The 27,303-nt window shown below is 39.6% G+C and overlaps 1 protein-coding gene and 1 long non-coding RNA gene across 3 annotated transcripts in view; both read left to right on the top strand.

Moving 5' to 3' along the window:
* The first annotated feature begins 354 nt into the window (after window positions 1-354).
* NDUFA12 (NADH:ubiquinone oxidoreductase subunit A12) lies at window positions 355-22,942 on the top strand. The gene is made up of 4 exons (XM_005615224.3): window positions 355-575; window positions 1,477-1,559; window positions 5,384-5,471; window positions 22,667-22,942. The coding sequence occupies exons 1-4, from the start codon at window positions 490-492 to the stop codon at window positions 22,845-22,847; spliced, it is 438 nt and encodes a 145-aa protein (XP_005615281.1). The 5' UTR covers window positions 355-489; the 3' UTR covers window positions 22,848-22,942.
* Window positions 22,943-24,508: 1,566 nt separating this feature from the next.
* Window positions 24,509-27,303, top strand: part of LOC138921290 (uncharacterized) — a 36,146-nt gene continuing 33,351 nt past the window's right edge. For both annotated transcript variants that reach the window (XR_011433751.1, XR_011433752.1), the window contains exon 1: window positions 24,509-24,747. This is a non-coding gene — a long non-coding RNA (uncharacterized lncRNA). The remainder of the gene's footprint in view (window positions 24,748-27,303) is intronic.

Raw genomic sequence — 27,303 nt, 5'->3', positions numbered from 1 at the left:
TTTTTCTTCTTCTTCTTTTTCTTGTTCTCCCCAAAGCCCCCCAGTACATGGTTGTATATTTTAGTTGTAGGTCCTTCTGGTTGTGCCCTTAATGGTATCTTGTTTCGAAAGAATCTTGGCACTAGAAAGAATTTTTAGAACAGTCTGAGCCAATCATTTTAGATAAGGAAACCGGGGTCCCCAAAGGAGGAACCTCCACCTGTAGAAGCCTAGTCTAGGTGAGTTTCCCACTACATGCCCTGCCTTCTAAATGCAACCTCTAAAAACTCCTAGAAGTTTACCGTGCCCTTGAGGAAAATCAACCACGCCTTTTTTCGAAACCGGAAAGCGGCCGCACGGGGGAGCTCCAGACTCGCGCATGCGCAGAACCACCTTGCCGCGCTGCTCCTGGGTGGGAACCTTCTGTCGTGGGCTCCCTGCAGCTGAGTGGACGCTTCCTCCCGGTGTGTTTTGCGCGGCGCACCCGGGAGGCTGTGCCTGCGGAGCAAGATGGAGTTCCTGCAGGTCCTGAGGCGCGGGCTGCAGCGGATCAGCGGCCACGGCGGCCTCCGCGGCTACCTGCGAGTTTTCTTCAGGTAGGCGGCCAGGGCCCTGCGCTCGGCCGCTGGCGCTGGACTTGCGCTGGCCGGTTTTTTGAAAAGGGGCCCGGACTTGGGTCACCTTGGAGAATCTGCAGCTCTTGTCAAGGGCAGCCGGCACATCTCGGCCTGGCTTCCGCGAGCGAAGCCTCTCTCCAGGGCTCTCCCGGACACGGGACCGAAGCCGGCTCTGGAGACAGAGCTGCGAGGTGGAGGCCAGGGCGTCTGGGCAGCGCCCCTGCCCTGCTTCCTGCGGCGTGATGAGCGTGGCCACACGCGCCCCGTGTGACCTTGCGGCAGCCTCTCCCTCCCCGGCCCCGGGTGCCTCCTCTGTGCAGCGAGGCGGGGGGCGAGGCGATCGTCGGGTCTCGTCGAGTCCTGACAGGCGCCAGTTGGACGAGCCGCATCGTCCGCGGAAGCCGAACTGGAGACCCAGCGTAGAAGGCAAGAGCCAGGAAATCAAAGTGTTCTTTTAAGATGAATTACGTTGGCTTCTTGACTTCCTGAAGGTTTTTGTTAACTCTGGTGCCTCCTGGCCTAGGGATAGTGGGTAAAAGGAGTCTGGTAATTTGAAGATACAGCACCTGTGTATTCAGTGTGCTTTAAGCACGTCAGTTGGGTCAGTGTATCTTTTCTCGTGCTGTCTACACGGTGCTGGGGGCGACACGAGCAGGGGTTCTAGAGCTCTTACCCGAAGGCTGATTGTTCAGCAGTGGGTGGCATGAGCCTGGAGGTGAAGGCTGGAAGCATACAGCTGGTAACCCTGCCCAGCTGCGCCTCGTGTTCTAGTTGATGCGGCAACCTTGGTTTCTGGAAGTTGGTATTGTCACCTTGTTTACGTTTGTGTTTTGAAAGAAGAATCATTCTAAAGTGTCTGTTTTCTTTTGGTCGTTCACAGGGCAAATGATGCGAGGGTTGGTACCTTAGTGGGGGAAGACAAGTATGGAAACAAATACTATGAAGACAACAAGCAATTTTTTGGTGAGTGCTGTATTTTTTGGTTTGACTCATGGGAGTGAGATTGAGATTTGATTTCACTCTATTTTTCATAATATACAAGGAGCTTTTACAAAGCACTTAAAAAGGGTGAAGAATTCACTAGAAAAGGGAAAAAAGGTAATTTACAGAGAAAGAAAACTAAAGGACCCACAAAGGCGTGAAAGGATGCTCATCCTCCTGTGTCATTACAGAAATGCAACTCAAAAAACAGTGCTGTTTTTCACCTATCAAATTTTGAAGTATTTGCCAATCTGATAAATCTCAATGTGGGGAAAGGCCGTAGGAGAATTATAGGTTAACACAGTCTTTTTGGAGGACGTTTGGTAGTATTTGTCAAAATTTACATTGCATTTACCCTTTGTCCCAGCATTTCTACTTCTGAGAATTCATCCTACAAATATCCTTGCAAATCAAAGAGACCCATGGCAGCATTGTTTTAGTAGTAAATTCTAAAAGCAACATTAGTGTTCATCAGTTGGGTTCTGATGAATTACACATTTTTAGAACACTTTGTATCTATTAAGAATGATATAAACATAAATTTTATATAGATGTCAAAGATGTATGTGACAGGAAAAACTCCAGGTGCAGAACAGAGTTTGGTAGCCTGAAAGGGAAAAAATATGTTTTTTGTGTCTGTATTAAATTTTGGAAGGAAACTCAAGAAACTTAGAGGTGGAATCAGAAGGTGGGGGTTCAACCATTTGTCCCTCCGCTTTTTAACTTTGTGGGTTGATTAACTTCTCTAAGCCTCAGTTTCTTTATCTATAAAATAGAATGATAATAATATTTGCCTCATAAAGTTATATAAAAAAATAGATGAAAAGTGAATGGAGCTTATCCTAATGTCGCAGCCTCAGCACTGTTGACCCTATGGGCCAGATAATTCTTTGCCGTGAGGAGCTGTTCTGTGTATTATAGAATATTTAGCAACATCGCTGGCGTCTCCCCCCTAGATGCCAGTGGCATCTCCCCTCTGCAGTTTTGACACCAAAAATGTCTCCAGACTGCCAAGCGTCCTGTGGACAGAATTCCCCCCTGTTGAGAACTACTGGCCTAATGCTTAGCACGTAAGTGCTCAATAAGTATTAGTACCATTGTTGTTGTTGTTATTACCTGAGCTATTGAATTTTTTTACCATCTGCATTTGTTACTTTTATTATTATAAAAAGTTTCTCTCTTGATTGAGATGAAAAGTATCAAAGAGGAAAAAAATATTAGTCTTCATCCAGGGGAAAAGAATATACTATGAAGTAATAATGGCCTAGCATTTATTGAGTGCTTACCGTGTGCCAGTGCTGTGCTAAACACATAACATACATTGTCTGCTTTAATCTTCCGCGTCTCCTTGAGATGCTTTAATCCCCTTGCCCCCGCTCCCCATTTTACAGATGAAGAAACTGAGTCATTGAGTTTAAGAATGTTTTTAGGAATATGTAAACGATGTGTCCATGTGTGGTTGCATTGGAAGCAAGCTGGTCTACAAGAGGTAAACAAGGTCTTAATACTCTAAAACCGTAATATTTTTAGTATTAACACAAATCATAGAGTTTTAGACCTGGAATAGATTTTAAGAGATTGTCTAAGAACTGTTGTTTTATAGATGAAGAAACTGAGGCCCGAGGAAACGTCTGAACCAAAAAGACTTAAATAACACAACTAGGTAGTAGCAGAGCCGCAAGCCAGTGTTCTTTCTACTCACTTTATTGTTACAAACTGTAGCATTAAATTTCCTTCCATCTTTTTTTTTCCTTCCTTCTTTCTTCATGTTGGAAATATCTTTATTTTTGCTAATTTGAAAAATAATATATGCTGTCGTAAAACATTAAAATTTGGTATATAAAATGAAAAATGAAACCTCCCACCCCTTGTAATTTTACTTCTTTTAATAGTTTAGCATATATATTTTTTAAAGATTCATTAATAAATCTATAAACGTACACTTTTTTTTATTTCATGGGATTTTGTTATGCATATTGTATATAAACTGAAATATTTTTACTTAAAAATTATGGGCCATTAGGCCCGGCGGCATAGTGGTTAAGTTCATACACTCTGCTTTGGCAGCCTGGGGTTCGCACAGGTCTGGGGCGAAAACCACTCGTCAAGCCATGCTGTGGGGGCATCCCACATGCCAAGTGGAGGAAGATTGGCACAGATGTTAGCTCAGGGCCCGTCTTCCTCAAGCAAAAAGAGGAAGACTGGCAAAAGATGTTACCTCAGGGCATATCTTCCTCACCAAAAATAAAAATAAAAATAAATCATGGGCCATTTTTCCATATTTGTAAGTTGGATGTATCTGTAGCCTTCTTTTTTGTTTGGGCATTTGTTTGTGTTTTCTTATTTAAAATTTTTTTCAGAGCAGTCTTTTTAATTGCAACACAATATTCCACTGTATGGAAGAACCATTATTTTTTCAAACCCCTCACTATTGATAACATTTAGATTGCCTTCGACTTTTTGCTATTACAAACAATGCTGCAGTGAACTTACTTATAACTACATCCACATTTGTTTGTTTAAATAGTCTAAGAATAAATTCCTGGAAGTGGAATTGTTGAGTCTGAATATGCACATTTAAAATTTTTATATATATATTTCAAGATTGTTAAGGCCCAGCTCTATCATCATTGCCTAACTCTATGAAACCATTCCCAAGGTTTCCTCCATCTGCCTTCACATTCCCCCGCCTCACTGGGTTATAGTTTGCTTTTACTTATTCTCAAGATTGATTTCTCTAATAGAAGAAGCAAATCCTGACTGAAATCTGTATTTCTTTTAATAGATAAGATCATGTTTAGATAGCATTAGTCGATATTTGTTAATTATATATTTACCCAGGAAAACTCTGTAAATGCAGATTACCTTTTGCTTATTTCTTTAAAATTCATTATAGAGATGGATTCAGTATTACCTATTTGAGGGGTGGAGGCCCTGAGGAAGAAATAGAAGGAATTAAAACTTATATACTTATATGCCCAATGCTGAACTAGGTGTATGTGTGTGATATTTAGTTTTCATAGCAACTTTAAGATTTAGGTATAAATCATCTACTTTTAATAGATAAAGAAACTGAGGCTCATGAAATTTGCCTAATATCCACTGATAATAAGTGACAAACTCTTGATTGGAATCCAAATCTTTGCCCAGCTTGAGGTCCCAATAGAAACAGTTTTGTGTATTGTGGTTAGGCCCCCAACCATTTGACAAAAATTTGTTAAATAGAGAATGCAGCCATACTATTTTGATGATATCAACTGTCCTACTTATCTAACCATCATCTATAATGTTTACTTATTATTTATAACCACCAATTTCCAAAAGGATCTCCAGTGGTCATTTTAAAATATTTATATGGAAACATGTAATTCAAGAACAATTGCTGTGAGTACGTTTCTCCTGCCCAGGTCCCAGGAGGAGCAGCACTTCCTTTCCTGAATACCCTGAACAGCTGGGAACACCTTCTCCTACCCTCTCCACAACTGCCCTGGCTGGGGGCCTGGGGGAGAAGCAAGGGTTCTCCACTGTGGGAAAGGCCTAAGCCCCACCCACAGAATGAGTCTTAGTCCCTGTGTGGGGACTTTGCTGTGGTGGCCACCAAGCTGCTAATAAAAGCTTCCACATACTTCTCGGAGCTTGCCTTCACTAATACACCCAGGGCGCTATTCCTCTAACATTTCTCTTATGTATAAAAGTATTTTCTTAATAAGAAGTTTGGTTTCTTTGATGTTCTGCAATTGTGGGGTTTTTTTTAAAGGTTGTCTGTATTTCCTCACATCTTTCTAAACATTCATCTTTCCACGCAGGCCGTCACCGATGGGTTATATATACTACGGAAATGAATGGCAAAAACACATACTGGGATGTAGATGGAAGCATGGTGCCCCCTGAATGGTAAGCTAAGTCAACATTTTATTTTATTTGACTTGGCAATATTTGTTTTATTACACAAATATTTATTGGATATCTGTTTATTTATAAGGCAGTAAGTGGTGTTCTGAAAGCATCTGTCCCAGTTACAATGGCTACACAACAAGTTACCCTAAAACTTAGTGGCTTAAAATCCCATTAAGTATGTGTCTCTTGTAGTTTTTGTGGGTCAGGAGTCCGGAGGAGGCACAACAAGGATGGCTTATCTCTGCTCTAGGACTTCTGAGGATTCAGGTAGAAGACTCAAAGGCTGGATACTAGAGTCATCTGAGGACTTGTTCACTCAGTGTCTGGCAGTTGACGGTGGCTGTCATCTGGGGCATTGGAAGGGAACACCCTCAGGTAGCCTGAGCATCCTCAGGCTCTGAGAGAGGGTGCCAGGCAGAAGCCATATTGTCTTATCCAGCTTGGTCTTGGAAATCATCTTGTATCAATTCTGCATTTCATTGGTCAAGGCAATTAGAAAACTCTGCCCAAGTTCAAGAGGAGAGAACATAGACTCTACCTCTTAATGGAGGTGTGTCAACATCACATTATATGTTGGGATATATATATAGTGTGGCTGTCTTTGCAGAGAAACAGTGTACCACAGTATCACCTGGCTGTGAGTGAAGGGACAGGCAAAAAGAACTCTGACTTTGATTTTATTTGGCAGTTGACTTCAGGCAAGTTCCTTAACCTCTCTGGGGCTTAGTTTTCTCATCTGTAAAATGAGAGTGCCCAAATTTTTTAAGTCTCTAAAAACTATAATTTTATAATATACCTATTTTGAAATAAAACTCTAGATTCTTTTACTTATATTACCAAGTTTTGTATAAAATATTTTAAAGCAGCGTACTTATATCTATTTCATAGATTGCTGAAATAATATCATATGGTTGCTATACAGTTAAACTCTGGAGATCCTTTCTAGTTGGTCTGGAAAATTCTACCAACTAGAAATAAGTGTATCACGTTATCTGTGACATTTTATTTTAGTTGAACTTGATCATCAAGAATAGTTTGGGGCTCTATTGAGTAGAAACTGGGATAATCTCAGAGTACTATTCACTTCCATTCTGTAGACTCAATTAGAAATCTAGGCGTGTGACATAAGTGAGTGAAGTGCAGATGTGAGGCAATAGGGAATAGTGGGGACTGTAATGAACTGAAAAGCACATAGTCCATAAAAGAAAGCAGCAGCCCTATTTATCTCTCCCTAGTTCCATTAGGTGAGAATTCAGCCAGGGATTTCTAGATAAAATTTTCCACGAGAAAGTGGAAGTCTGTATTTCTTTGTGAGATTCCTTATTTTTTTTAATGTTGATTTTTAAAAATATTTATCAATTTAAATACAGCGCTATCCAATAGACCATTCTGTGATGATGGAAATGTTCTATATCTGCCATCTAGTAGGGTAGCCACTAGTCACATGTGGCCCAAAGCACTTTGAAATGTGGCTAATGCAACTAAGAAAGCGAATTTTTAAAATTTTATTTAAATAAAAATAGGCTACTTGATTGGACAGAATAGTTTAAAACAAAAATGTGTGAGCTAAACAAAATTTGTGTAAGATTTCAGCTACTCGCTGTTTTCAACCTTTGATTTACTACTTGAACTAATTGGGAGCATTGGCTCCTGTCAGTGATGTAGTTTGAAAATAATGATGTTGGATTGTGTGTTTATAATAAAACTCGTTGGCTCAACATGAGAAAGCAGCACTGATGCTACATTTGAGGCTGGTTTTTGTGCTCTTTTTAATGGGAAATAATAACCTGTGGTTCTATTAAGGTCTGAGGAGCTGTAACTTTAAGTTTAGAACTGTCTCCCTTCTCCAAAGCAGCATTCTCTATGTCAGGGGCACTATTTGAGACCAAGGTGTCAAAGTGGGATGTTGGCTTTAACAGGTGAGGTGTCCTCCTAGTTTTTGTTTAGTTGATTGTTTTTTGGGTGGCATTGGTCCTGGGATGATGTGGAAGGCATGTGGGCTGCCTTGTTCAAAGCCCTCATCTAACATGGGTGCTCAGGGTCTATATTTTGGATGATTAAGGGGGTGGGGGAGGGAACTGACTTAAATTATGTGAGGTGAAACACACTTAAAAGTGTAAAATGGTAAAAAAAAATCTGAAAAGATAAAAGTACTGTTCAGCCAAGTAAGTCCTTTTATGTGATCTGAGATCACGTGAAAAAGAAGCTGAAAGCTGTAGAAGACATCACTCTAGCAGGTGCCTGAGGGTAACTGAGGATACCAAGCTGAATTTCTTTATGTGTTGGAGCCTCCTAAGGGCTGAGTACCTTTGGTGACCCTTGCTTGTAAGGGAAGCTTGAAAGCTTGTCAGACGTGGTGGTGGACAAGCTCACCTGTTTGTTTCTCAGACTCCCTTTTGCTGAGTGTAATACTGCATCGTAGAATTCTAAATCTGTGGGTCATTACCTTTGATTAAATTTGAATAAATTTGAAGTTGAGTTGATTTATATTTAACTAGAAAGCCAGGTATTGTCTTAAGTGTAGAGTAATGAATAACAAATACAATTTATCATCTTCATTCATTCGGTTAACTATTTATTGTGTACCTACCAGGTGCCAAGAGCTTTTGTAGGCACTGGGGATACAACAGTGAATAAAACAAAGTCCTTGCTCTCATGGAGGAGGCAGAAAAACAAATGTGTTATATACTTTAGGCAATGATAAATGCAAGGAAGATAATATGAAGCTGGCATTCATAAAGGGATAAAGAGCAAGGAGAGGGTCAGGTGGCTATTTTATACAGGGGTTAGGGAAGCCTTCTTTGAGGAAGTGACATTTGCAGGGGAGAGCGAAGAGGGGTTGGGTGGTGAAGAGCTCCAGGCAGCAGGAACCAGAGGTGCAAAAGCCCTGTGTATTTGAGATGTATTACTTGTATTCAAAGAACAGCAATACGGCCAGTTTGGCTGTAAAGGAGTGAGTGAGGGCACGATGTTAAGAAATGAGGTAAGAGAATTGCTAGGGCCTAGATCATGCAGATCTTGTAAGTCATGGTAAACACTTTGGCTTTTTTTCTAAATTTCTTTGGAAGTCACTGGAAGGTAAGGCAGGATGTGATGTGTTTTACAATTTTTTAAAATTGGGAGCAATCCCAAACTTTCTGAAAAGTTACAAGTATTTGAGTCATTTCAAAGTAAGTTGCCAAAGTGATGCCCTTTCATTCACGGATGCTTTAGTGTGTAATTCCTACAAAGAAAGACATTCTCCTACATAACCACAATATAACCATCAAAGTCAGGAAATTAACAATGGTGCACCACTGCTGTCTAATCTTCAGACTCTGTTCAACTTTCATCACTTGTCCCAACAATGTCCATTATAGCAAGAGAATCTAATTGTGCATTTCATGTGGATCTCATTTCTCTCTAGTTTCTCTCACACTGAATTGGTTCCTCAGCTTTTCCTTGATTTTTATGACCTTGACACTTGTGAAATTTACAGGCCAGTTATGTTGTAGAATGTCCCTCAATGTGGGTTTGACCAGTGTTTCCTCATGACGAGATTCAGGCTATGCATCTTTGGCAGGAATGTCACAGAAGCAGTGTCGGATTCTTACTGTTGCATTCTATTAAATGGGACCTGATTTTGATTTGTGTCATTACTGATAACATCTATCACTTAATTAGGGTGTGTCTGCCAGGTTTCTTGATTCCAAAGTTACTTATTTTCATTTGAAATTAATTAGCATTACGTGCAAAGATACTTTGAGGTTATATTACTATCCCGTTGCTCATCAAACTTTCAATCTACTCATTTATTTATTTATATAAGTATGAACTCTTATTTTAATCAATGAGTTATAATCCATGACTGTGATTGCTTCTTTTATTGCTCAAATTGAACTCAATTAGTGAGAACTTATCCAAGCTGCATTTGGGGTCCTTTTGACATGTCCCCACCATTCTTGGAGAACTTTCTTGCTTTCTGACAAAACACGCTCCAGGTTCATCTTTTATTTTCCCTATATCACCCATGGAAACAGTCGTTTCCCTGAGGAGCCCTGTGTTTGCTTGTTTTGTTTTCCTGCTTGCCGCTTTTTTAGTGGAAAATTGTATTTAGAAACTAAGATTTGAGTGCGAGGTATGCTCATTGCTGTTAGAGTGTCAGTGCTCTCAGGCCCTCTCAGTGGAGAAGCTAGGGAATATATGTTATGATTGTGTGTGTGTGTGTGTGTGTACATTTCTATCTCTGCATCTCTTTTTCTCTATATATATTGAAAACTGTAGGTCTACAACAATGCCATGATTCCAGTCCAGTACCACAGGTTATATTCTAGTTTTCTCTTTCCATATTTGTATCTGGTTTTTTCTTAATATAGTTATGTATTTGATCAGTTCCACTGTGTGTAACCAGGTTCCCGTTGCTGCCATCCCCTGCATTGGACTCCCTCCTTACCCCACTTTGCCTCCAACACCCCACGCCAGGTTGCCACCCTCCCACGCTGCCTGGATGGGCACCCTCATCTCCCCATACAGGTTCTGACATGTTACTGGGCTACTGCAGCACTCCTTCTACCCACACCCATGCCGAGCACAGCTGCCTACCTTGTTTGGCCACACCTAATGGCTTTTGGACTCTGATTTACATTTTTAAAGCATTTCTGTGCTGTGAAGAGAGGAAGAGAGCCGTGCGCAAGTAGACTAATCACTTAGGAAGCTGTTTGTGCAGTTGTCTGGGCCAGAGATGATGGCGGCTGGATCAGGTGCTAGTGATGCAGGTTGTGAGATTTGGGATTGTATCAGCTATCTATTACTGTGTAATAGGTTATCCCAAATTTAGTTTAAAACAATGAACATAATCTCACAGTTTCTGTGGGTAAAGAATTTGAGTGCAGCTTGGCTGGATACCTCTGGGATAGGGTCTCTCACAAGGCTGCAGTCAAGATGGCCCCTGGGTCTGCAGTCATTGCAAAGTTTGACTTGGAAAGGATCCACTGCCAAACTCATTCACATGGCTGTGAACCTTAGAAGATTTGCTTCTGAGCTCACTCATGTGGGTCCCTCCACAAAGACACCTCATAACATGGCAGCTGGCTTGCTCAGAGCGAGCAATCAGAATGAGCGAAAGAGGGCACCCAGGATGGAAGCCATGGTCTTTTAAAACCTAATCTCAGAAGGGACATCCCACACTTCGCTGTGTTCTGTTTCTCAGAAGTAAGTCAGTAAGTCTAGCCCACACTGAAGGAGAGGGGTATCACAAGGGGGTGAATGCCAGGAGGATGTGCTCATTGGAGGCCATTTTAGAGGCTGCCTGCCACAGGGATATATTTTGAAGTAAGATGGAGTCAACAGGATCTGCTGATGGATTGGATTTCGAGACAAAAAGGATTCAAGGATGGATGACTTCAAGATGTTTGGACTGAACTACTGGAGGTGCATTTACTGAGAAGAGGAAGGCAGGGTAGGATGGGGGAAGCAGAATTGGAAGGGGGAGGTAAACAAGAGTTCTACTTTGTCCATGTTCAGTATGAGAGGCCTGTTAGACAACCAAGTGGGGATGGTGGGTAGACGGTTGAAAACATGGGTCTGGAGGTCAGGATAGGGGTTGGTGCTGGAGATAGGACTTAGTGTGGTTTTACCTAGTGTAGTAAACAATTTAACTTCATAATTATGGGTAAAAGGGTTAAGAGAATCTGACCTTCAGTTAAATGCTTAGCTCTCTTACCCTGGAAACCACATTGGGTTGTATCAACCATATTGCTAGATAAAATTCATCCTTGATTGGTAAATTGCCTCTGGATTGAGAGGAATTGTAAATGCCTGATGAGTTAGCTATGTTTGAACTTCGCTGTGCTGCTGCTCTTGGAACTGGCATGTCCCTTGTGGGAGTGGGGATCCTGAAGCCATGCCTCTGGCGCTGTTGTTATTAGAGGTGTTAGCTTCTGTGGAGCGTGAAGCTTTTAGGTCAGGGCAGCTCCGGCTCCTGTCTGATGTGGCTCTCATCTCCCTTGAGCCTGTGCTGTGTCATTTAGGGTGTCAAAATAGCTCCTGGATGGCTGAGTGAACTGTCACCTGCATGAACTACTGCAAAGACTCCCAGTGAGAGGAACACGTGATACCGCCCAGCTCACAAGGCTGGTTCCTGTCCTCCGTCCTTCTGAGTCATCTGATGCCAAGTGTGCCTGTGATAGTCTGTGAGTCCGTTCAGTAGCTGCATAATCTCACCTAGAGAAGGGTTTCCCTTCAGAAGCATCAGTGTTTTTGAAGGAGTCAGAGCATATCTTTAATGAACTTCTGTGGTTCACTTAATGTTCCCTAACCTTGTGGGAACATTAGGAATCTTGTAGGAAAATGAGTTCATTTTATCTATGTTGTCACAAGGCCTTCATTTCTTTGAATCTGTCAGCAGCCAGTAAAGCTGCTAGGTCTACCAGTAGATTAACAAAAGGTGTACATGATGGTACAAACATCAGGAATGGGCAGTGGAGCTACACATACTTTGAAAATAAAAAACTTACTACCTAGGACCTGGTGCAGTGCTCAGCTTACAAACAGCTCAGTCATTCAACAAATATTTTTTGAGCAGCCCACTCTGTGTCAGGCACTGATAAGTTTATCCATTCACAGTGGTGAGCAAAATATATGGTCCTTGCTTTCTTAGAGTTTATAGTCACTTAATGAGTACTAACTGGTAGACTAATACTGTGCTATAACTTAGCGTCTGTTATTTTTCTTTGTTACAGTACCTTCATTTTCTTATCTAAGTCTTATTCTCTTATGGGATCAGCAATGAGATTTTAATTTCTTTCTTTGGAATTTATATTAGTTTAACTTGATTGAATAGAATACTCAAAGTATTTCAGTGGATTGCAAATACCGTTTTTTACCATTTTTGATTGCCCTTAATTTTATCTTTGTTAGCTAATTAACACCATCTATACATTAATGCACAAAAGTCCTTATTTTCATTTTTATAGTAATAAACCAAGTAAGTAATCAGTATCTACATGAAATTTGACAAGATAAAATGTTGTTGAGGGTAGGAAGGTAGATAGTTTTGGCTATTTTATGCGTAATAGTATAAAATTACTGTTTTCACTTACATCAGGAGAAACAAAGACGCTTTTTTTGTGGTTTAAAGTATTGGAACTCTGAAATCCTTTGTACCAAGTTAAAAAAAAAAAAACACGGCTTGCGTAGATTTTTCTCTACTGTGTATATACTTTTTTCCCCACTTGGTGGCACCTTCTGTTCATTTCTAAGTAACGTGTCTCTTCTTCCTCCATATAGTACATTAGTCTCCTTGTATATTGATTTTTCTTATTAAAATTCATGGTTAATTACCAAGTAATACATAAATATATTCTTTTAAAAATAATAGTGTATGTTGAAAGATTTCTTTTTTTTTTTTTTTTGATGAGGAAGATTCGCCCCGAGCCAACATCAATTGCCAATCTTCCTCTTTTTTGGCTTGAGGAAGATTGGCCCTGAGCTAACATCTGTGCCAGTCTTCCTCTATTCTGTATGTGGGTCACTGCCATAGCATGGCCGCTGATGAGTGGTATAGGTCCACACCCAGGATCCGAACCCACTAACCCGGCCCACCAAAGCAGAGCGCACTGAACTTAACCACTATGCCATGGGGCCAGCCCCTGAAAGGTTTCTTTTTTTTAACAGAAAATAATTTTGTCCTTGAAGATTTTTCCAGTGCCATGGTGAAATTCACAAATGTTTTTGCTCTTGTATGGTTGATTTATATGAGATACTTAACATCATTGTGGTCAGCTTTTTTTCACTTGGCATAAGATGTTCTAGAAGCCTTTGTAGAGAAGTAGGGTAGCAGATGGGGGGATTACTTGGAGGTGATAGAGAGGAATCAAGGATGGTTCTTAGGTTTCAGGCTTGAGAGGTTGGATAGGTGGTGGCACGGTTCATTCAGAGGGGAAGACTAGGAGAAAGGTAGGTTGGGGAGGTGGAGGGTTGGGATCAGAAGCCTTTTTTGGACACAGTAAGTTTGAGATACCTGTCAGAAATCCAAGTGAATTGAAATGTCATGTAAACAGCTGGATATCTGAATCTGGAGCTTAGGACAGAGGTCAAGCCAGCAAAGAATGAGAAGTAGCTAGCAAGCTAAGAGGAAAGGCAAGAGAAATTAGCATTCAACAAACATGGAAAGACTAACTGTGTTGATTATTACTGAGATGTCGAGTAAGATAAGGACAGAGAAGTGTCCATGGTGGTTTAGCACTATGAACTTCATTGAATCTAAATGGGATCTGCTCTTGAAAAAATCTACAGAGATCAGAGGAGTTTAAAGAATCTGGAGGAGGGCAGGCATAATCCACACAGAGTCCTAAGAGACAACCTCTGTCAACATTTGGTATATTTCCTTTAGTCCTTTTAAATAATTTTTTAGATAGTTGTGTTCATATTCATAGTCAATTTTATTTTCTGTTTTCTCTCTCAATATAATAAGCAATTTTCCATGTTATTAAAACAATCCTTATAATCCTTGTTAAAATGTTTTTTTCCTGGGGCCCGGCCTGGTGGTGTAGTGGTTAAGCTCACTTGCTCCACTTTGCTGGCCCGGGGTTCATGGGTTTGGATCCTGGGCGCAGACCTACACGCTGCTCATCAAGCCATGCTGTGGTGGCATCACACATACAAAATAGAGGGAGATTGGCACGGTGTTAGCTCAGCAACAGTCTTCCTCAAGCAAAAAGAAGAAGATTGGCAACAGATATTAGCTCAGGACCAATCTCTTCCTCACCAAAAAAAAAAAAAAAAAATATATATATATATATATATATATATGTATGTATGTATTTTAAAAGTGTACAATTGTTACAAAAAACTTGGAAAATCCAGAGAAATACAAGGTGGAAACAAAAATAAACTTTAACTCCTTGGCCCAGAAACAAGCAGTTAACATTTCATTCACTGATTCAGTAAATATTTGAGGGTCGGTCTGCTTTTGAGTAGAGATGGAATGTTTTTAAAGGATCACAGTGTGGAGAACAGATTGTAGTTTAATTGGTCACACCTTCTTTAAAAGAAGGTTTGTGATTATAAATAACTTGTATAGATAAATATATGTGTATATATACATATCTGTTTATTATACACAATATTTTGTTTGCTTCCCCCTCCCCTCATTTAATATATCACAGATATTTTCCCCATTTCACTAAATATTCTCGTTGTCAGTTTGAGTTTTTTAGTGTCTGAGGGGCTTTTGTATGTTGAAAGGATTAATGGCAATTTGGGCTTAAAAATAATATTCTATTTATTACAGCTGCAAATTTTAAAACCTAATTGTTCTTAAGCCCTGAGATTCAATTTATAAATAGGATAACAAGATTAGTAAACTGAATATTTTTTGCATAAAAATAAAGAACAATAATATTCTCTTGTTCTTTGGTGAATGTTTGATAAACTCTAATGGAAAGGATTAAATTCTCCTAAACAATTATCTCCCTTTGCAGGCTTAGTTAATTGCATTCCTTTAAGCATTTTAGGTCACATTTATAAATGTAATGTATTTTCATTTTTTTCAAATGCCCAGTGTAGGTAGATTAACAAACCTATCAAGCAAAATGTTCCTAGGCACTTAACCTCTTATTTACTCAAGGCAAAAATTTACGAGTCATCCTCAACTCTTCTTTCTCTAATATCCTCTCTCTCAGCAAGTTCTTTCTGCTTTACTTTCTGAATGTATCCCACATCTGATCACTACTCCTGTGACTATTATCCTGGTCCAAGCCACAATTATCTCTTGCCTGGACTTCTATAACCTCTGAACTGGTCTGATTACATTCTTGCAATATATTAGTATTCTCTACTACGTAATTAGAGTGATTATTTTAAAGTGTAAATCAGATCACATCACATCTCTGCCCAGAACTACCTATCCCCTTGGCTTCCCATCGTGGTGAGAATTGAACCCCCAGCTCTTTACGTGGTCTGCAAGGCCTTACCTGATCTCGGCCTTGCCAGGCCCTGCATACACTGTCCTGTTCACTGCTCTGCTGACTCTCAACATAGCCACATTGGCCTTCTCGCTTTTCCTTGAACAGTGAGCAGCTCCCACGTCGGTTACTTTGCACTAGCTGTTTCCCCAGATGTTGCACGGCTCATGCCTTCACTCTATTCGAGTGCCTGCTCCAGTGGCTCCTCAAACTACCCATCTCAAAGGGCCCTATTCTCTCACCCTCTGTCCCCTTGCCCTGCTCTGGTTTTTCCCTTGGTAGCATTTACCTCTGCCTGGCATTTTTTTATTTATTATTTAATGTTTACCCAAGTACCATGCTTCTTCATGATAAGAACTTTGTTCACTGTTGTGTTCCCTAAAACAGTGTCTAGCACATAGTAGTTGCTCGATAAATATTTGTTGCATGAATGTGGATATACTGTTTTACTTGAAACAACTGTTATTTTGTTTTTTGGATACAATGATTCTCTTCCCTTCTTTTAGCTGATCCACATAGGGTATGTCTGTCACTGCTTTCATAGCTTTTGTGTGAATTTGAAGCAGATTTACCTCTGCATTCCATTCTGACTTCAACCTGTCCTTTTTAATACCCTTGTCCCACTGAATCATTTCTTATAGTTTTTTAAAATATTATTCCCCTAAATAAATGCCTTCTCTCAATGGCAGAGAATATTGTCTTCTTCCTCTTAGTGTATCTGCTTAATCTAGCCTTTTTCAGATAGTGATTATTGTGTAAAATACTCTTTGAACTGAATTGAAATGTGTTACTCAGTACAATGAGTTACAAGATTCTTTTCAAAATAAATCCTAATGTTTACTTTATTTTCTGATCCAGAAAATCAAAATATTAAGAGGCTGTATTCTGAAAAACTATAAACTGCATGTTTAGGTAGATTTTCCTGTGTTACAGAATGTTACTTTTTTAATTTTTCTGTGTTAAAATGTGTTCATTATAAGCAGAAGACAAGATTGTTTTGATTATTTAAATTCATCTTTCGTTTAACACATTTCACTTACTGTTTAGTGCCTTGTTTAAGACTGATTCTAACATTTTACAAAGATGAGTTGTTGGAAAATTTCATACCTGGGGTGTGGAAATAAACTATGTGTTACTCTTGGTGAACAAAGCACTGCCCTTGATTCCAGTTTCCAGAATAAATCTTTATTGTGTTGATAAATTAGAAATAGTCATATATAGAAAATTTTGAGGTTTTTAGATTTTAAAAAACAATTTGAACCTTTTCTATGTGACTGTAGTGAATGGCACTGAGGTGTGGAATTGACTTAGAAAACGTTTCCATTAAGGTAGACTGAGAGAAACAGTCTTTCTGCCACTAAAACATGAGCACTTCAGAGAGAGTGATTTTGTTTTTTTAATGATGGCTTGAGTGGGATGAAATGAGGTTAGAAGTAGACATGACCTATTTATAGTCTCAAAATAAATGACAGATGACTTGGGCAGGATTTAGAAAGCATCTCTAGGGGCCAGCCTGGTGGCGCAGCGGTTAAGTTTGCACGTTCCGCTTGGGCGGCCTGGGGTTCACCACTTCGGATCCCGTGTGTGGACATGGCACAACTTGGCAAGCCATACTGTGGTAGGCGTCCCACAAATAAAGTAGAGGAAGATGGGCACGGGTGTTAACTCAGGGCCAGGCTTCCTCAGCAAAAAGAGGAGGATTGGCAGCAGATGTTAGCTCTGGGCTAATCTTCCTCAAAAAAAAAAAAAGAAAAGAAAAAGAAAACATCTCTACCTGGTTTGGATTAGAACGATTTTTCTTTTTAATAGCTTTCTTTCTTCTTACAAAGTAGTACATGTTCCTTACAGGAAATAACAAAGCAAATAAAAATAACCTATTATCCTACCACACAGAGATAAACTTGAACGCTTTGATGATATAGTCTTCTTTTTTTTTTTTTTTTGGTGAGGATGACTGCCCTGAGCTAACATCTAAGCCAATCTTCCTCTGTTGTACATGGGATGCCACCACAGCATGTCTTGACGAGCAGTGCAAGGTCTGTGCCAGCTATCTGAACCTGTGAACCCTGGGCTACCGAAGTGGAGCACACCAACTTAACCACTATGCCACCAGACCACCCCCATATATAGTCTTCTAATCTCTTCTTTTTCTATGCATATGCATCCTTTTGTTTTTGTTTTTAATGTAAGTGGGCTTTTTGAAGAGAGAGCCTGGATTTGAATCCTGGCTCCACTACCTTGGCAAGTTATTTAAACTCTTGGTGCCCCAGTTTCCTCCTTTATTAAATTGAGATAATATCTGTCTCATAGAGTTGTTATAAGGATTAAAGGAGTTAATATTTGTGAAGTGTTTAGAATGATGCCCATGACTTATAAATGCTGAGTATTGTTAAATAAAGTAAATAACCTGCTTTTTAGACTTAATGTTTTCTCATCATAAAATATGCTCTGTAACATAATTTTTAATGACACTTTAATCTTCCGTCATATGGATATGCCATGAATTATTTAAATATTCCCTGTTATTCTTGGTTTTGTTCTTTCCGTTTTTTCACTGTTATAAGTTGACCTCTGGACAACTTTCTTGTACTTAAGCATATACCCACTCAGCCTCATTTCCTTAAGGCGATTTCCTACAAGTAAAATTGTTGCATCCAGGAGTATACTACATGTCTCATAAGGTTTTGGTACCTACTGCAAAATTGCCCTCAATATGCATTCTCAGGTAGATACAGTCATCTGTATATGAGTGTTGGTTTTTCTATAACTTCACCAATATTGGGTATTATTATTTTTTTTAGTCTTTGCCAGTTTAGCAAGTAAAAAGTTATATCTTGTTTTAAATTGCATTGCTTTCATTAAGCTCTTTTTTGTTTGCCATTTTTATTTTTTCCTTTTATGACTTTTAATGTCTTTTGTCTGTTTTTCTATTGGATGTTTGACTTTTCTTTGCGATTTGTAATGATAGATGAACTACTTTTCTGTGTATTACAGATATTTCCCCATTTCTTTTATTCTTTACTTTTGTTTGCAGAGTTGTAGGAGATAGGTATTTCAATTTTTATGTAGTAAAATTGCCATTTTTTTCTTTATTGCTTTTTGCCTTTGATATTAAGCCTAGAAATGGTCCTTCAAATTGTATAAGCATCAATATATCTTATAAATATTCACCCATATTGTATCTGAGCATTATTAATCTGTCTGGAATCTATTTGATATATGACGGGAAATCTAACTTGATTTCTTTTCCCCCAACAAAATTAATTATCCTAGCATAATTTGTTGAGAAGTGTTGACTTTCCCCAATAATTTGAAATGCCAACCTTATATATACTTTAGTCTGGGGGATTTTATTCTGTTTTATCATTGTACTTTTGTAGCAGTTTTTATACCATTCTAATGTTTGAGACTTTAATGTCTGGTAATGCCAACCTTCCTGACTGTTGTGAGTTTTCAAAATTTTCTTGGATAAACTTTAAGCTTATCCTTAGAATTATAATTGTCAAACCCTATTGGAATTTTGATTCAGATTGCATTTAATTAAAAATAATAGTTACTGGGGCTGGCCCAGTGGCGCAACGGTTGTGTTTGCGTGCTCCACTTCAGCGGCCTGGGGTTCACTGGTTCAGATCCCGGGTGTGGACCTATGCACCGCTTGTCAAGCCATGCTGTGGTAGGCATCCCACATATAAAGTAGAGGAAGATGGGCATTGATGTTAGCTCAGGGCCAATCTTCCTCAACAAAAAAGAAGAGGGTTCGTGGCAGATGTTAGCTCAGGGCTAATCTTCCTCAAAATAATAATAATAATAGTTACTGAGTTAAGTTTGAATTGGCTATCGTTTAATGAACTGTTTTTTAAATTTGTTAAATTTGTCAATCTGATCCTGGTGTTAGATTGATCTCAGGATTTTGGCTGATACTTAGATGCCATCATAATCCTAACCCACGTTTCATCTATTGATTGTAATTAAGTTTCTGGTCAAAAGGTTCTTTTCGGCCATTGGGAAGCTGAGTTCAAGCCTCAGCTCTGTATCATACATGCTGTGGGACCTTGGAAAAGTCATTTCAATTCTGTGTCCTCAATTTTAAAATATGAAGTACCTAGATTGGTATTAAATAAGTGACTGAGTGTATGTGTGACTATGTTTCATGAACTAAAAACAGTTTTAGAATGATGAATATTTTTACCTCAAAAAACAATCTGGAAGTTTTTCTGTAGTCTTTCACATTTATTTGAAAAATTGAAAAATCTTTGGCATTTCTGCACTCTTTGATGTTAAGGAAAACCATCTAAAACATGAACATTATGGTCAGAAGTCAGCCTTGATTCCCCAAGTTAATTATGTATGTTATCCAAAGAGAAGGAAATTCAAAACTGCCTCTATTTTAATGTTGTTGTTGGCTGTTACTTGGTAATGTTTTATCTCTGAGATTTTCTGAAAGGGAAGATTATGCTTTCTTATCTCTGTTGTTAATGCCAACCTTAAAGACTGTTTTCGTTTACACTGATTTTTAAAAATTATTTTATGTGATGTATATTTTTATTCCTTAAATTTGCTGTTCGGCTGTTCTAGTCTTCATTCACAAGTGCATCGCTTTGTTTTGCACTTTGAATGGCCGACAGCCTCAAACTAGGGCTGGTTAAGTGAAGCAGTATCTTTTCAAAGATGGGAGAAGTCTTCTTTCCCTGTTGCTTTTTTTCCCCCCTATTTCTTGACACACTTTTTCCTCTTAACTGAAAATACGATCAACCACTTAGGAGATTTGTTTCCATTTGAGTTGTGTTGTAATTGTGATTTAATACCTTTGTTTCCAGTTATTTTGACACACTTCAATATGTTTGAGTACTGAGTTTTCCTCAAAATGTAATATATTTTCATTATAAATATTTATCTCTTTTTTATTTATAACTTTTTGCCTTTCTGCCAGTCTCCTTATTTGTAGTCTCACCAACCTTATCATCAAATTTAAGTAATTTCATATTTTGTCCTTGAAGATAATAACAGTGATATAAAATTGAGGTGGATCTAATGCTGGCTGCAACACAGTTCTAGACAGTGCTGTTAGTCAGTTAGTGCCTTAAATTAATTGGAATAAAAAGGACCCAGCTGAAAACCTGTTTTGCAAAAACTCTTTGGTGTGGAGATCTGAAAGGTATGATTTCTTTAGCTTTTATTTAGTAACAACTGTAACAGAGGAGATACATTAGCCTAGCAGACTATAAACATTTTCTTGTTTCTTATAGTTCCTTATACTGCTGTAATGAGAATAAATTATCATTTACTCATACCCTGACTTGCTGGTATCCTTACTGGATAAACATTTTCAGATTTTGTTTATTGTGGTAAAAAATATCTTTTAGTTTTCTTTAGCATCTTCTATTTCTCCGTGAGCTACAGTAACTGAATGGGCATATAAAAGCTTTGGACTGTGGTTCCTTAAATATCATTTTAACCTTCAGGAGTCTTGACAGCAATTATTTAAATAAAATTTTTCTTTAGTTACTTAAGCTGACTCAACAAGGCAAAAGTTAAATATTTCTGCTGTGCCTTAAGCTTACATAAAGCCTCTTGATAAGTAACAGCCTTGATTTTGACAGCTAATCCCTCCTTTGAGTGGCTCGTGGAGCCTGTCTCACCACTGTAGTGTCTCACAGGGTTTCAGAGCTCATGTTAATAGTCGTGGTTTATTGGTCCAGGTCACTTTCACTAATCCCCACTTTCCTTTGGAGGATGGAAGAGACAACAGCCCAGTGTATACAGACTTCATTGTTCATTGTGTTAGCTGATCGTGATACAATTATCTGTAGACACAAATAGAGCAACAGTAATAATATTTTATCTCTATTCTTATTGGTTTTAGCCAGTTCCCTAGCTATATCTATCACTTATTGCTAGCAAATATTCTCAAACTTAATTAGCATCATAAATTTTTCTCATTAGCTTCAGTCTTAGTTATTTTACTGAAACTTCCTCCTCTTGCCCTTTTCTCTGTAGCTGGGCAATCTGTTTTTTTTTCTTGGAGCTGTAGTTCTATGCCTGTCCCCTCAGTCCCTTTTCCCACAGGGTCATCTCTGTCTTGTGAGCTCCAAGCCTTGGAGGATCTGGTATAAATTCTCTCTCCCCTACTTTCCCATATAAACTCAGCTTCCTGCTCAAGTCTGCTCTTTTTCCCTTGGATTTTGGTTCTTCCTTTATCTGTCATTAGAGAGACATTCCTCTGTGTACTCCAAGGAAGCACCCAGCTTCCTTCTTTATTTTTAGGTTGGCACCTGAACTAACAACTGTTGAACTGTTGCCAATCTTCTCTCTTTTTTTTTTTCCTTCCTCTTCTCCCCAAAGCCCCCCAGTACACAGTTGTATATTCTAATTGTGAGTGCCTCTGGCTGTACTATGTGGGATGCCACCTCAACATGGCCTGATGAGCAGTGCCATGTCCACTCCCAGCATCCGAACCGGTGAATCCCTGGGCCATCGGAGCGGAGTACACGAACTTAACCACTTGGCCATGGGGCCAGCTCCCCAGCTTCCTTCTTTAAGGCCAGATTGCTGGCATCTCCCAGCAAATATCCTTTGAAATTAAATTGTTAAACTCTTAAAGCTGAAACACTTGTGAACTCTGGGCTGTGATTTAATAATTTTAATATAACAAATTGTATGTTCTCCAGTGTTCTGACTTATGCTTGAATTTAAGATACATGCAGAGACCTTCTTCAGCAGGAGCCTCACTGGCTTTCAGACTAGAGCTTCATGAGCCAGAGCAACCTGAGCAGACTGAAACTCCAGAGTCAGCCTCCAGCATCGAATAGTGATATTGTATTTCATCAATTCTAAAATGCATTTTAGCATCTAAAGTTAGGATACGTGTTATAATCAATAGTATCATAATTTAATGGGCAGCATTTTTCTTTCTCAAAGATAATTAGGGCATACCTTAAAGTTGATAGTGTCCTAGATTTGATGAAATACAGTAATTAATGATAATAGCAATAGGTAACATTGGTTGAGTCCCTACTGTGCACAGGTATTTTTCTCGGTGCTTTGTGTGTGTTATTCATTTAATCCTTAAACATCTTTAGGAAGTAAAGATGTTCAGATGACAAAACTAAGGCATAGAAAAGTTCAGCTAGTAAGTGATGGAGCTGAGATTTGAGCTCAAGTAACAAAATAGCTCCAGAGCTGTCCTCTTAGCCCTCCTCCCACTACGCTACACTGCCTCTTCATAAGTGTCTTTTTTCCTTCTTTAAGGCATCGTTGGCTTCACTCCATGACTGATGATCCTCCAACAACAAAACCACCTACTGCTCGCAAATTCATTTGGACAAACCATAAATTCAACGTGAGTGGCACTCCAGAACAATATGTACCTTATTCCACCACTAGAAAGAAGATTCAGGAGTGGGTCCCACCTTCAACACCTTACAAGTAAAGACAATGAAAAACAATTTAAACATGTAAAATATGGGGATTTCATGTAATTGCTTTTACTGCTTATTATTGACCTAATTAAAATTGTTTGATTAAGCAGTGTCTTTTGTGCCTTTTTGCCCTTAACTTTGTCATTAATCAACTGCAAAATAGAAGCTTACAGACATGGGTAATTGAAGTAAACTTCTGTTGAGAGAGCTGCCTGGTGTACAGTTCCCCCTTGCCCCAGTGGTCGTGTCTGTGCTTCGTGACTCTGCCCCGCTACCATAGGATGTGGTTCTTATAGGAAGGGAGAAGGTGAAGGAGGGGGTACTTAGGAAACGGTCTAATTTGCAGCAATCTCTGACTCTGGTTAAGTAATCTTAGTGTCTCTAGGAATGAAAGCAACAGGCAGCCACCTTGGATGCTAACCTGATTTTTTTTGAAGCCAAAGTTATATATCTAGATAACAGATGCTTGAATCAAGCTAGAAGATCACAGCTTCTGTCTTAAGTCCTAGACCTGAGTTAATTCCTAGGACCAGAACCCTTGATTTAAGGGCTGTGCTGTAATAATTGCTATGTGTACTATGAACATTCCACCCAGCTACTCTTCAGGTGATGTATACTTGAAAAAGAAATATCCAGAATTTTCAGGGGTCAGTGGACACTTATTCCAAATTAGCACCAACTTTGGGGGTATTGAGAACACTATGGTCAGAACAGAGGTTAGGGGAGACAGATTGGACCCAATTCCAGTAAGCCCACTGGAACACTGAACTCTCCCCTTTTCCCCATCGCATGGTTTATTTCCTCAACTCCTAAGTGTAGATGGGATGGATGTCCTTTGCAGAATCTCAACATTGGCTACCTGCCCTGAGGAATATGTGTTCCTGTGGTAGAAGGCAAAGGGAAATGCATGGAGCATTCCTTCCCTACCAAAATAACAAGTGAAAAAGCAGTATATCTCTGGGTAATTACAGAAGTTAGTACAACCATCAAAGGGTAGAAAGATACAAATGTGGTAGTTCCTATCATATCCTCAAGTGTATGGTGTATTTCCCTTTGACCAGTGAGAAAAGTTGATGGGCCTTGGAGAATGACCATGGCCTCTACAATACAACTTAATCTTGAGGTGATCCAAATTGTAGCTGCTGTTCCTGAAATGGTCTTTTATTGGAGCAACTTGGTACAGCCTCTGGCATTTGATATGTAACTATTGGTCCAACCACTGCGTTTTTATCCATTTTGGTTTGTAGAGTCCACCAGCAGTTGTTTGCTTTTACCCGGCAGAGACAGAAATAGCTTCATAAATCTGTCCCATGGATGTCAACTGTAGGCATTTGCTACACAAGGGCATTTAATGCCTCACCAACCATAGGATGTCACGTTAGTCCAATATGTTGATGTAGAGTAGGGAATACCAGATGCCCAAATGCCTTGGTAAGCCATGTATATGCCAAAGGATGGAATCTGAGTCTTGGAGAAGTACAGGCACTTGACTCCTTAGTAAGATTCCCAAGGATTCAATGGTCTAGCACGTGTGAGATAGCCCCTCCAGTGTTCAGGACAAATTACTACACCTTGCCTGTTTTACAGCTGAGAAGGGTACAGTACCTCGTAGTGCCCTAGATTTTAGAGACAGCATATAACACGCAGGTTTCTGCACTTGTTTATTTACCAGGTGACCTGAAAATCTGGCAGTGCAAAAACGGTCTCTGTAGGAAGCCCATGCTGCCATCCAAGCAGCTCCACTGCTCAGCCCTCTCAGAATATCTGGAAGATTGGAATGCTTACTGAAGTCAGAAACACATCTCTCCAGGAGAATCACAGTGGAAGCCCACAGGATTTTGGAGCAAGGCCATGACCCCCTTCAGGAAGATTACTATTTTCCTTTGGAGAAACAGCTCCAATTTGCTATTGGTATGTTGGAGACCATGGGACACCAGGTGCTCTCTGATCCACCTACTCATACAGTTGACCATTTCCAGTAGTACTCCATCACCCAGTACATGGGACCAGGAAGGCACATTTAGTTTGTGTGAGCAGATTTCTTCCCATTTGTGCCGTTAACTACCCTATTCCCACACCTTGCCCCTACCAATCTGTCCCTCTGCCCTCTTGGAGAGTTGTTGGCCAATTAACTAAGAATGAAAAAAAGTTAAGCCTGGCTTTAGATGTTGTTGGACAATGTGTACTGTTGTATACCACAGCCCGTATTAGCAGTTGTCTTGAAGGGCACATCTCAGTAGGCAGGATTTCAAGCAATGCCTCTTATCAGGTACTTTGACTTGAGGGAACAAGACCTGAGTGAGGGTCTGTAACCACTCACTGGCTAGATGGTCTGAGACTTGGAAAGAGCAACATTGAAAATTGGGGTGAAGGTTTTGGGAAGGGCTTTGCAAGGGCTTTGAGGATTGGACCTGGAAAATGGGGAGATTTAGAATAAAGCAGCCAGATGCTTACAGGATTACCTCTCAAGCACAAATCCTTGTCTCACTGTTGGCTTCTGGGGAACCCAACATAAATCACACATCTAAGACCAGCAGCCTTGTGGTGGCAAGTTCATTTCGTTGGACTTCTTCCATTTTGGAGGAAGCTGTTTGTTATAGAAACAGGAATGTATTCTGAATTTGGATCTGCTTTCCTTGCCTATCATACCTTGGCTAACACCAACATTCATGGGTTTAGAATGCCTTCTGCTTTATCATACATGAGACAGTGCCCCTGACCAAGAAAGAAAAGAGCAATGAACTCGTGTCCGTGGGAGTCCTTGCTTGTGTTTGTGATGTGCCCCTGTCCCCCTCTGAGACATCATCTTTCTCATTTCTCCCTCTATCACCCATCATATGTCCATCACACCAAACTTCTGTCTATTTTTTAAGCAGCCAGGTTCATTCTTGTCTTGGGGCCTTTGCACATGCTGTTCCTACTATCTGGAATAGTAATGTCTTGGTCTTGCTCTGTTTTGTGTCACTGATGTCTCACTTTACCAATATCACCTCTTCAGCAAGATGTTCTGTGTCCATCTAATCTAAAGCAGCCCCCTCAAAACTTCCTATTATTCTTTCATTTTATTCATATAAATTTGCTTGTTTTATTTTCTTCATAGTACTTATATTCCTTTTTGAGAAAAGACATGGACTTCCAGTAAATTATTCCAGTAACTAATCTGTGTTCGGCATTTACTGAACACCTACTATCTACCTGAAGTAAAATCGTATCGATCAGATTTAATAATTTTGCTAGAGGTAAGATAACAACTGAAACTAAACAGCAGCAGTCCTGAACAGCAAATTCTGAAATTTCAGGAAGTAAAAGCCCTCGTGGGAAATGACATTAAACATGCAAATAGTTATAAATAGGAAAGTGAAAATGTTTCATTGAGCAATTTTTATAAGAGAAGGAAAAAAGTGCACTAAATTGCCATGATGTCATGCTGTGTTTCCAAAAATAATGGTGATTATTTCAAGGGTTTGTAATCACTTGTGTGATCGGCTTGCAAAGACCTCCAGGCCTGCATCCATCCGTGCTTTAAATCATGCTCCTGCATATGGAGAAATCCTATTTATAACATTCTCCTCAAATAAAGGTTGTTTTGTACACTGGCGCCAAGTGTCCATCAGGATAAAATGCAGTTGCATTGTAAGTGCACAGTAATCAAGCCACATTTGTCAGCTCTGGCTCCAGGAAGGTAATGTCTGTGTATATTCCTAAGACTTATGGAAATAATGGAATTACAGAAGTGGACATGTAGTGGCAGATTGTTTAACAAACGCATTGGTTCAGAACTAGTCTTAGAAAATTGTTTTCCAGGCTGATATCTGGTGTTGATCTAGCCCTCCTGGTCCAGAGCAAAGAGGACACATAAGGACCATTGTGTTGCACATCTCACCTGTGGGAATACCATATGAATGGTGTCCCTTGGAGTTGTGCAACATGTTAGTTCTGGGTTATCCACCAGGATGTGTCAGGGAGAGAATCCTGGAAATTCCTGGAAAGCGTATGTCTGGACATCTGTTGTTTGTGCTTGCCCAGCATCCCTTTTCCTTTCTTCTGTCATAGAAGACTGACTTCTCTTGGAGACCATCCCTCCCCTGCTTTCAACCATATGGGTCAGTGGATTTGCACCACTCTCTATTTCTCAGAGTATTGTATCCCACCGGCTTCAGTGATTGGTTCAGGAATGAATAAGTGACCCAAAACAAGCCAATGAAACTCAAGTCCAGGACTTTATTTGGAAATACTGGAAAATAGAATTCCTCATTCTATGAGAATGAAGCTTGGAGATATTTGCCAGGTATGGCTTGGAGGCACTACACCAAGGAAGGCAGCCTGAAAGTAAAGTCAATGCAAAGGAAAGAGTAGCCAAGAGAAGGAACAAGACAGATTTGACACATGGCTCCAGATGTGCCTGAGGCCAGAATTTGCTTAGATTTTCCAGTTATGTGAACCTAATAAGTTTCCCTAACTTTTTCA

This window comes from Equus caballus, chromosome 28 (assembly GCF_041296265.1).
Source record: "Equus caballus isolate H_3958 breed thoroughbred chromosome 28, TB-T2T, whole genome shotgun sequence".
In the NCBI taxonomy this organism is placed as follows: domain Eukaryota; kingdom Metazoa; phylum Chordata; class Mammalia; order Perissodactyla; family Equidae; genus Equus; species Equus caballus.
The sequence above is the reverse complement of the archived record's forward strand: the minus strand, read 5'-3'. Positions and strand labels throughout refer to the sequence as shown.

Excerpts from the sequence above, each read along its gene's own strand:
- NDUFA12 (XM_005615224.3), top strand. The coding sequence starts at position 490 with ATGGAGTTCCTGCAGGTCCTGAGGCGCGGGCTGCAGCGGATCAGCGGC. Across the intron at positions 576-1,476 it reads TACCTGCGAGTTTTCTTCAG|GGCAAATGATGCGAGGGTTG; the intron begins GTAGGCGGCCAG and ends GGTCGTTCACAG. Across the intron at positions 5,472-22,666 it reads AGCATGGTGCCCCCTGAATG|GCATCGTTGGCTTCACTCCA; the intron begins GTAAGCTAAGTC and ends TCCTTCTTTAAG.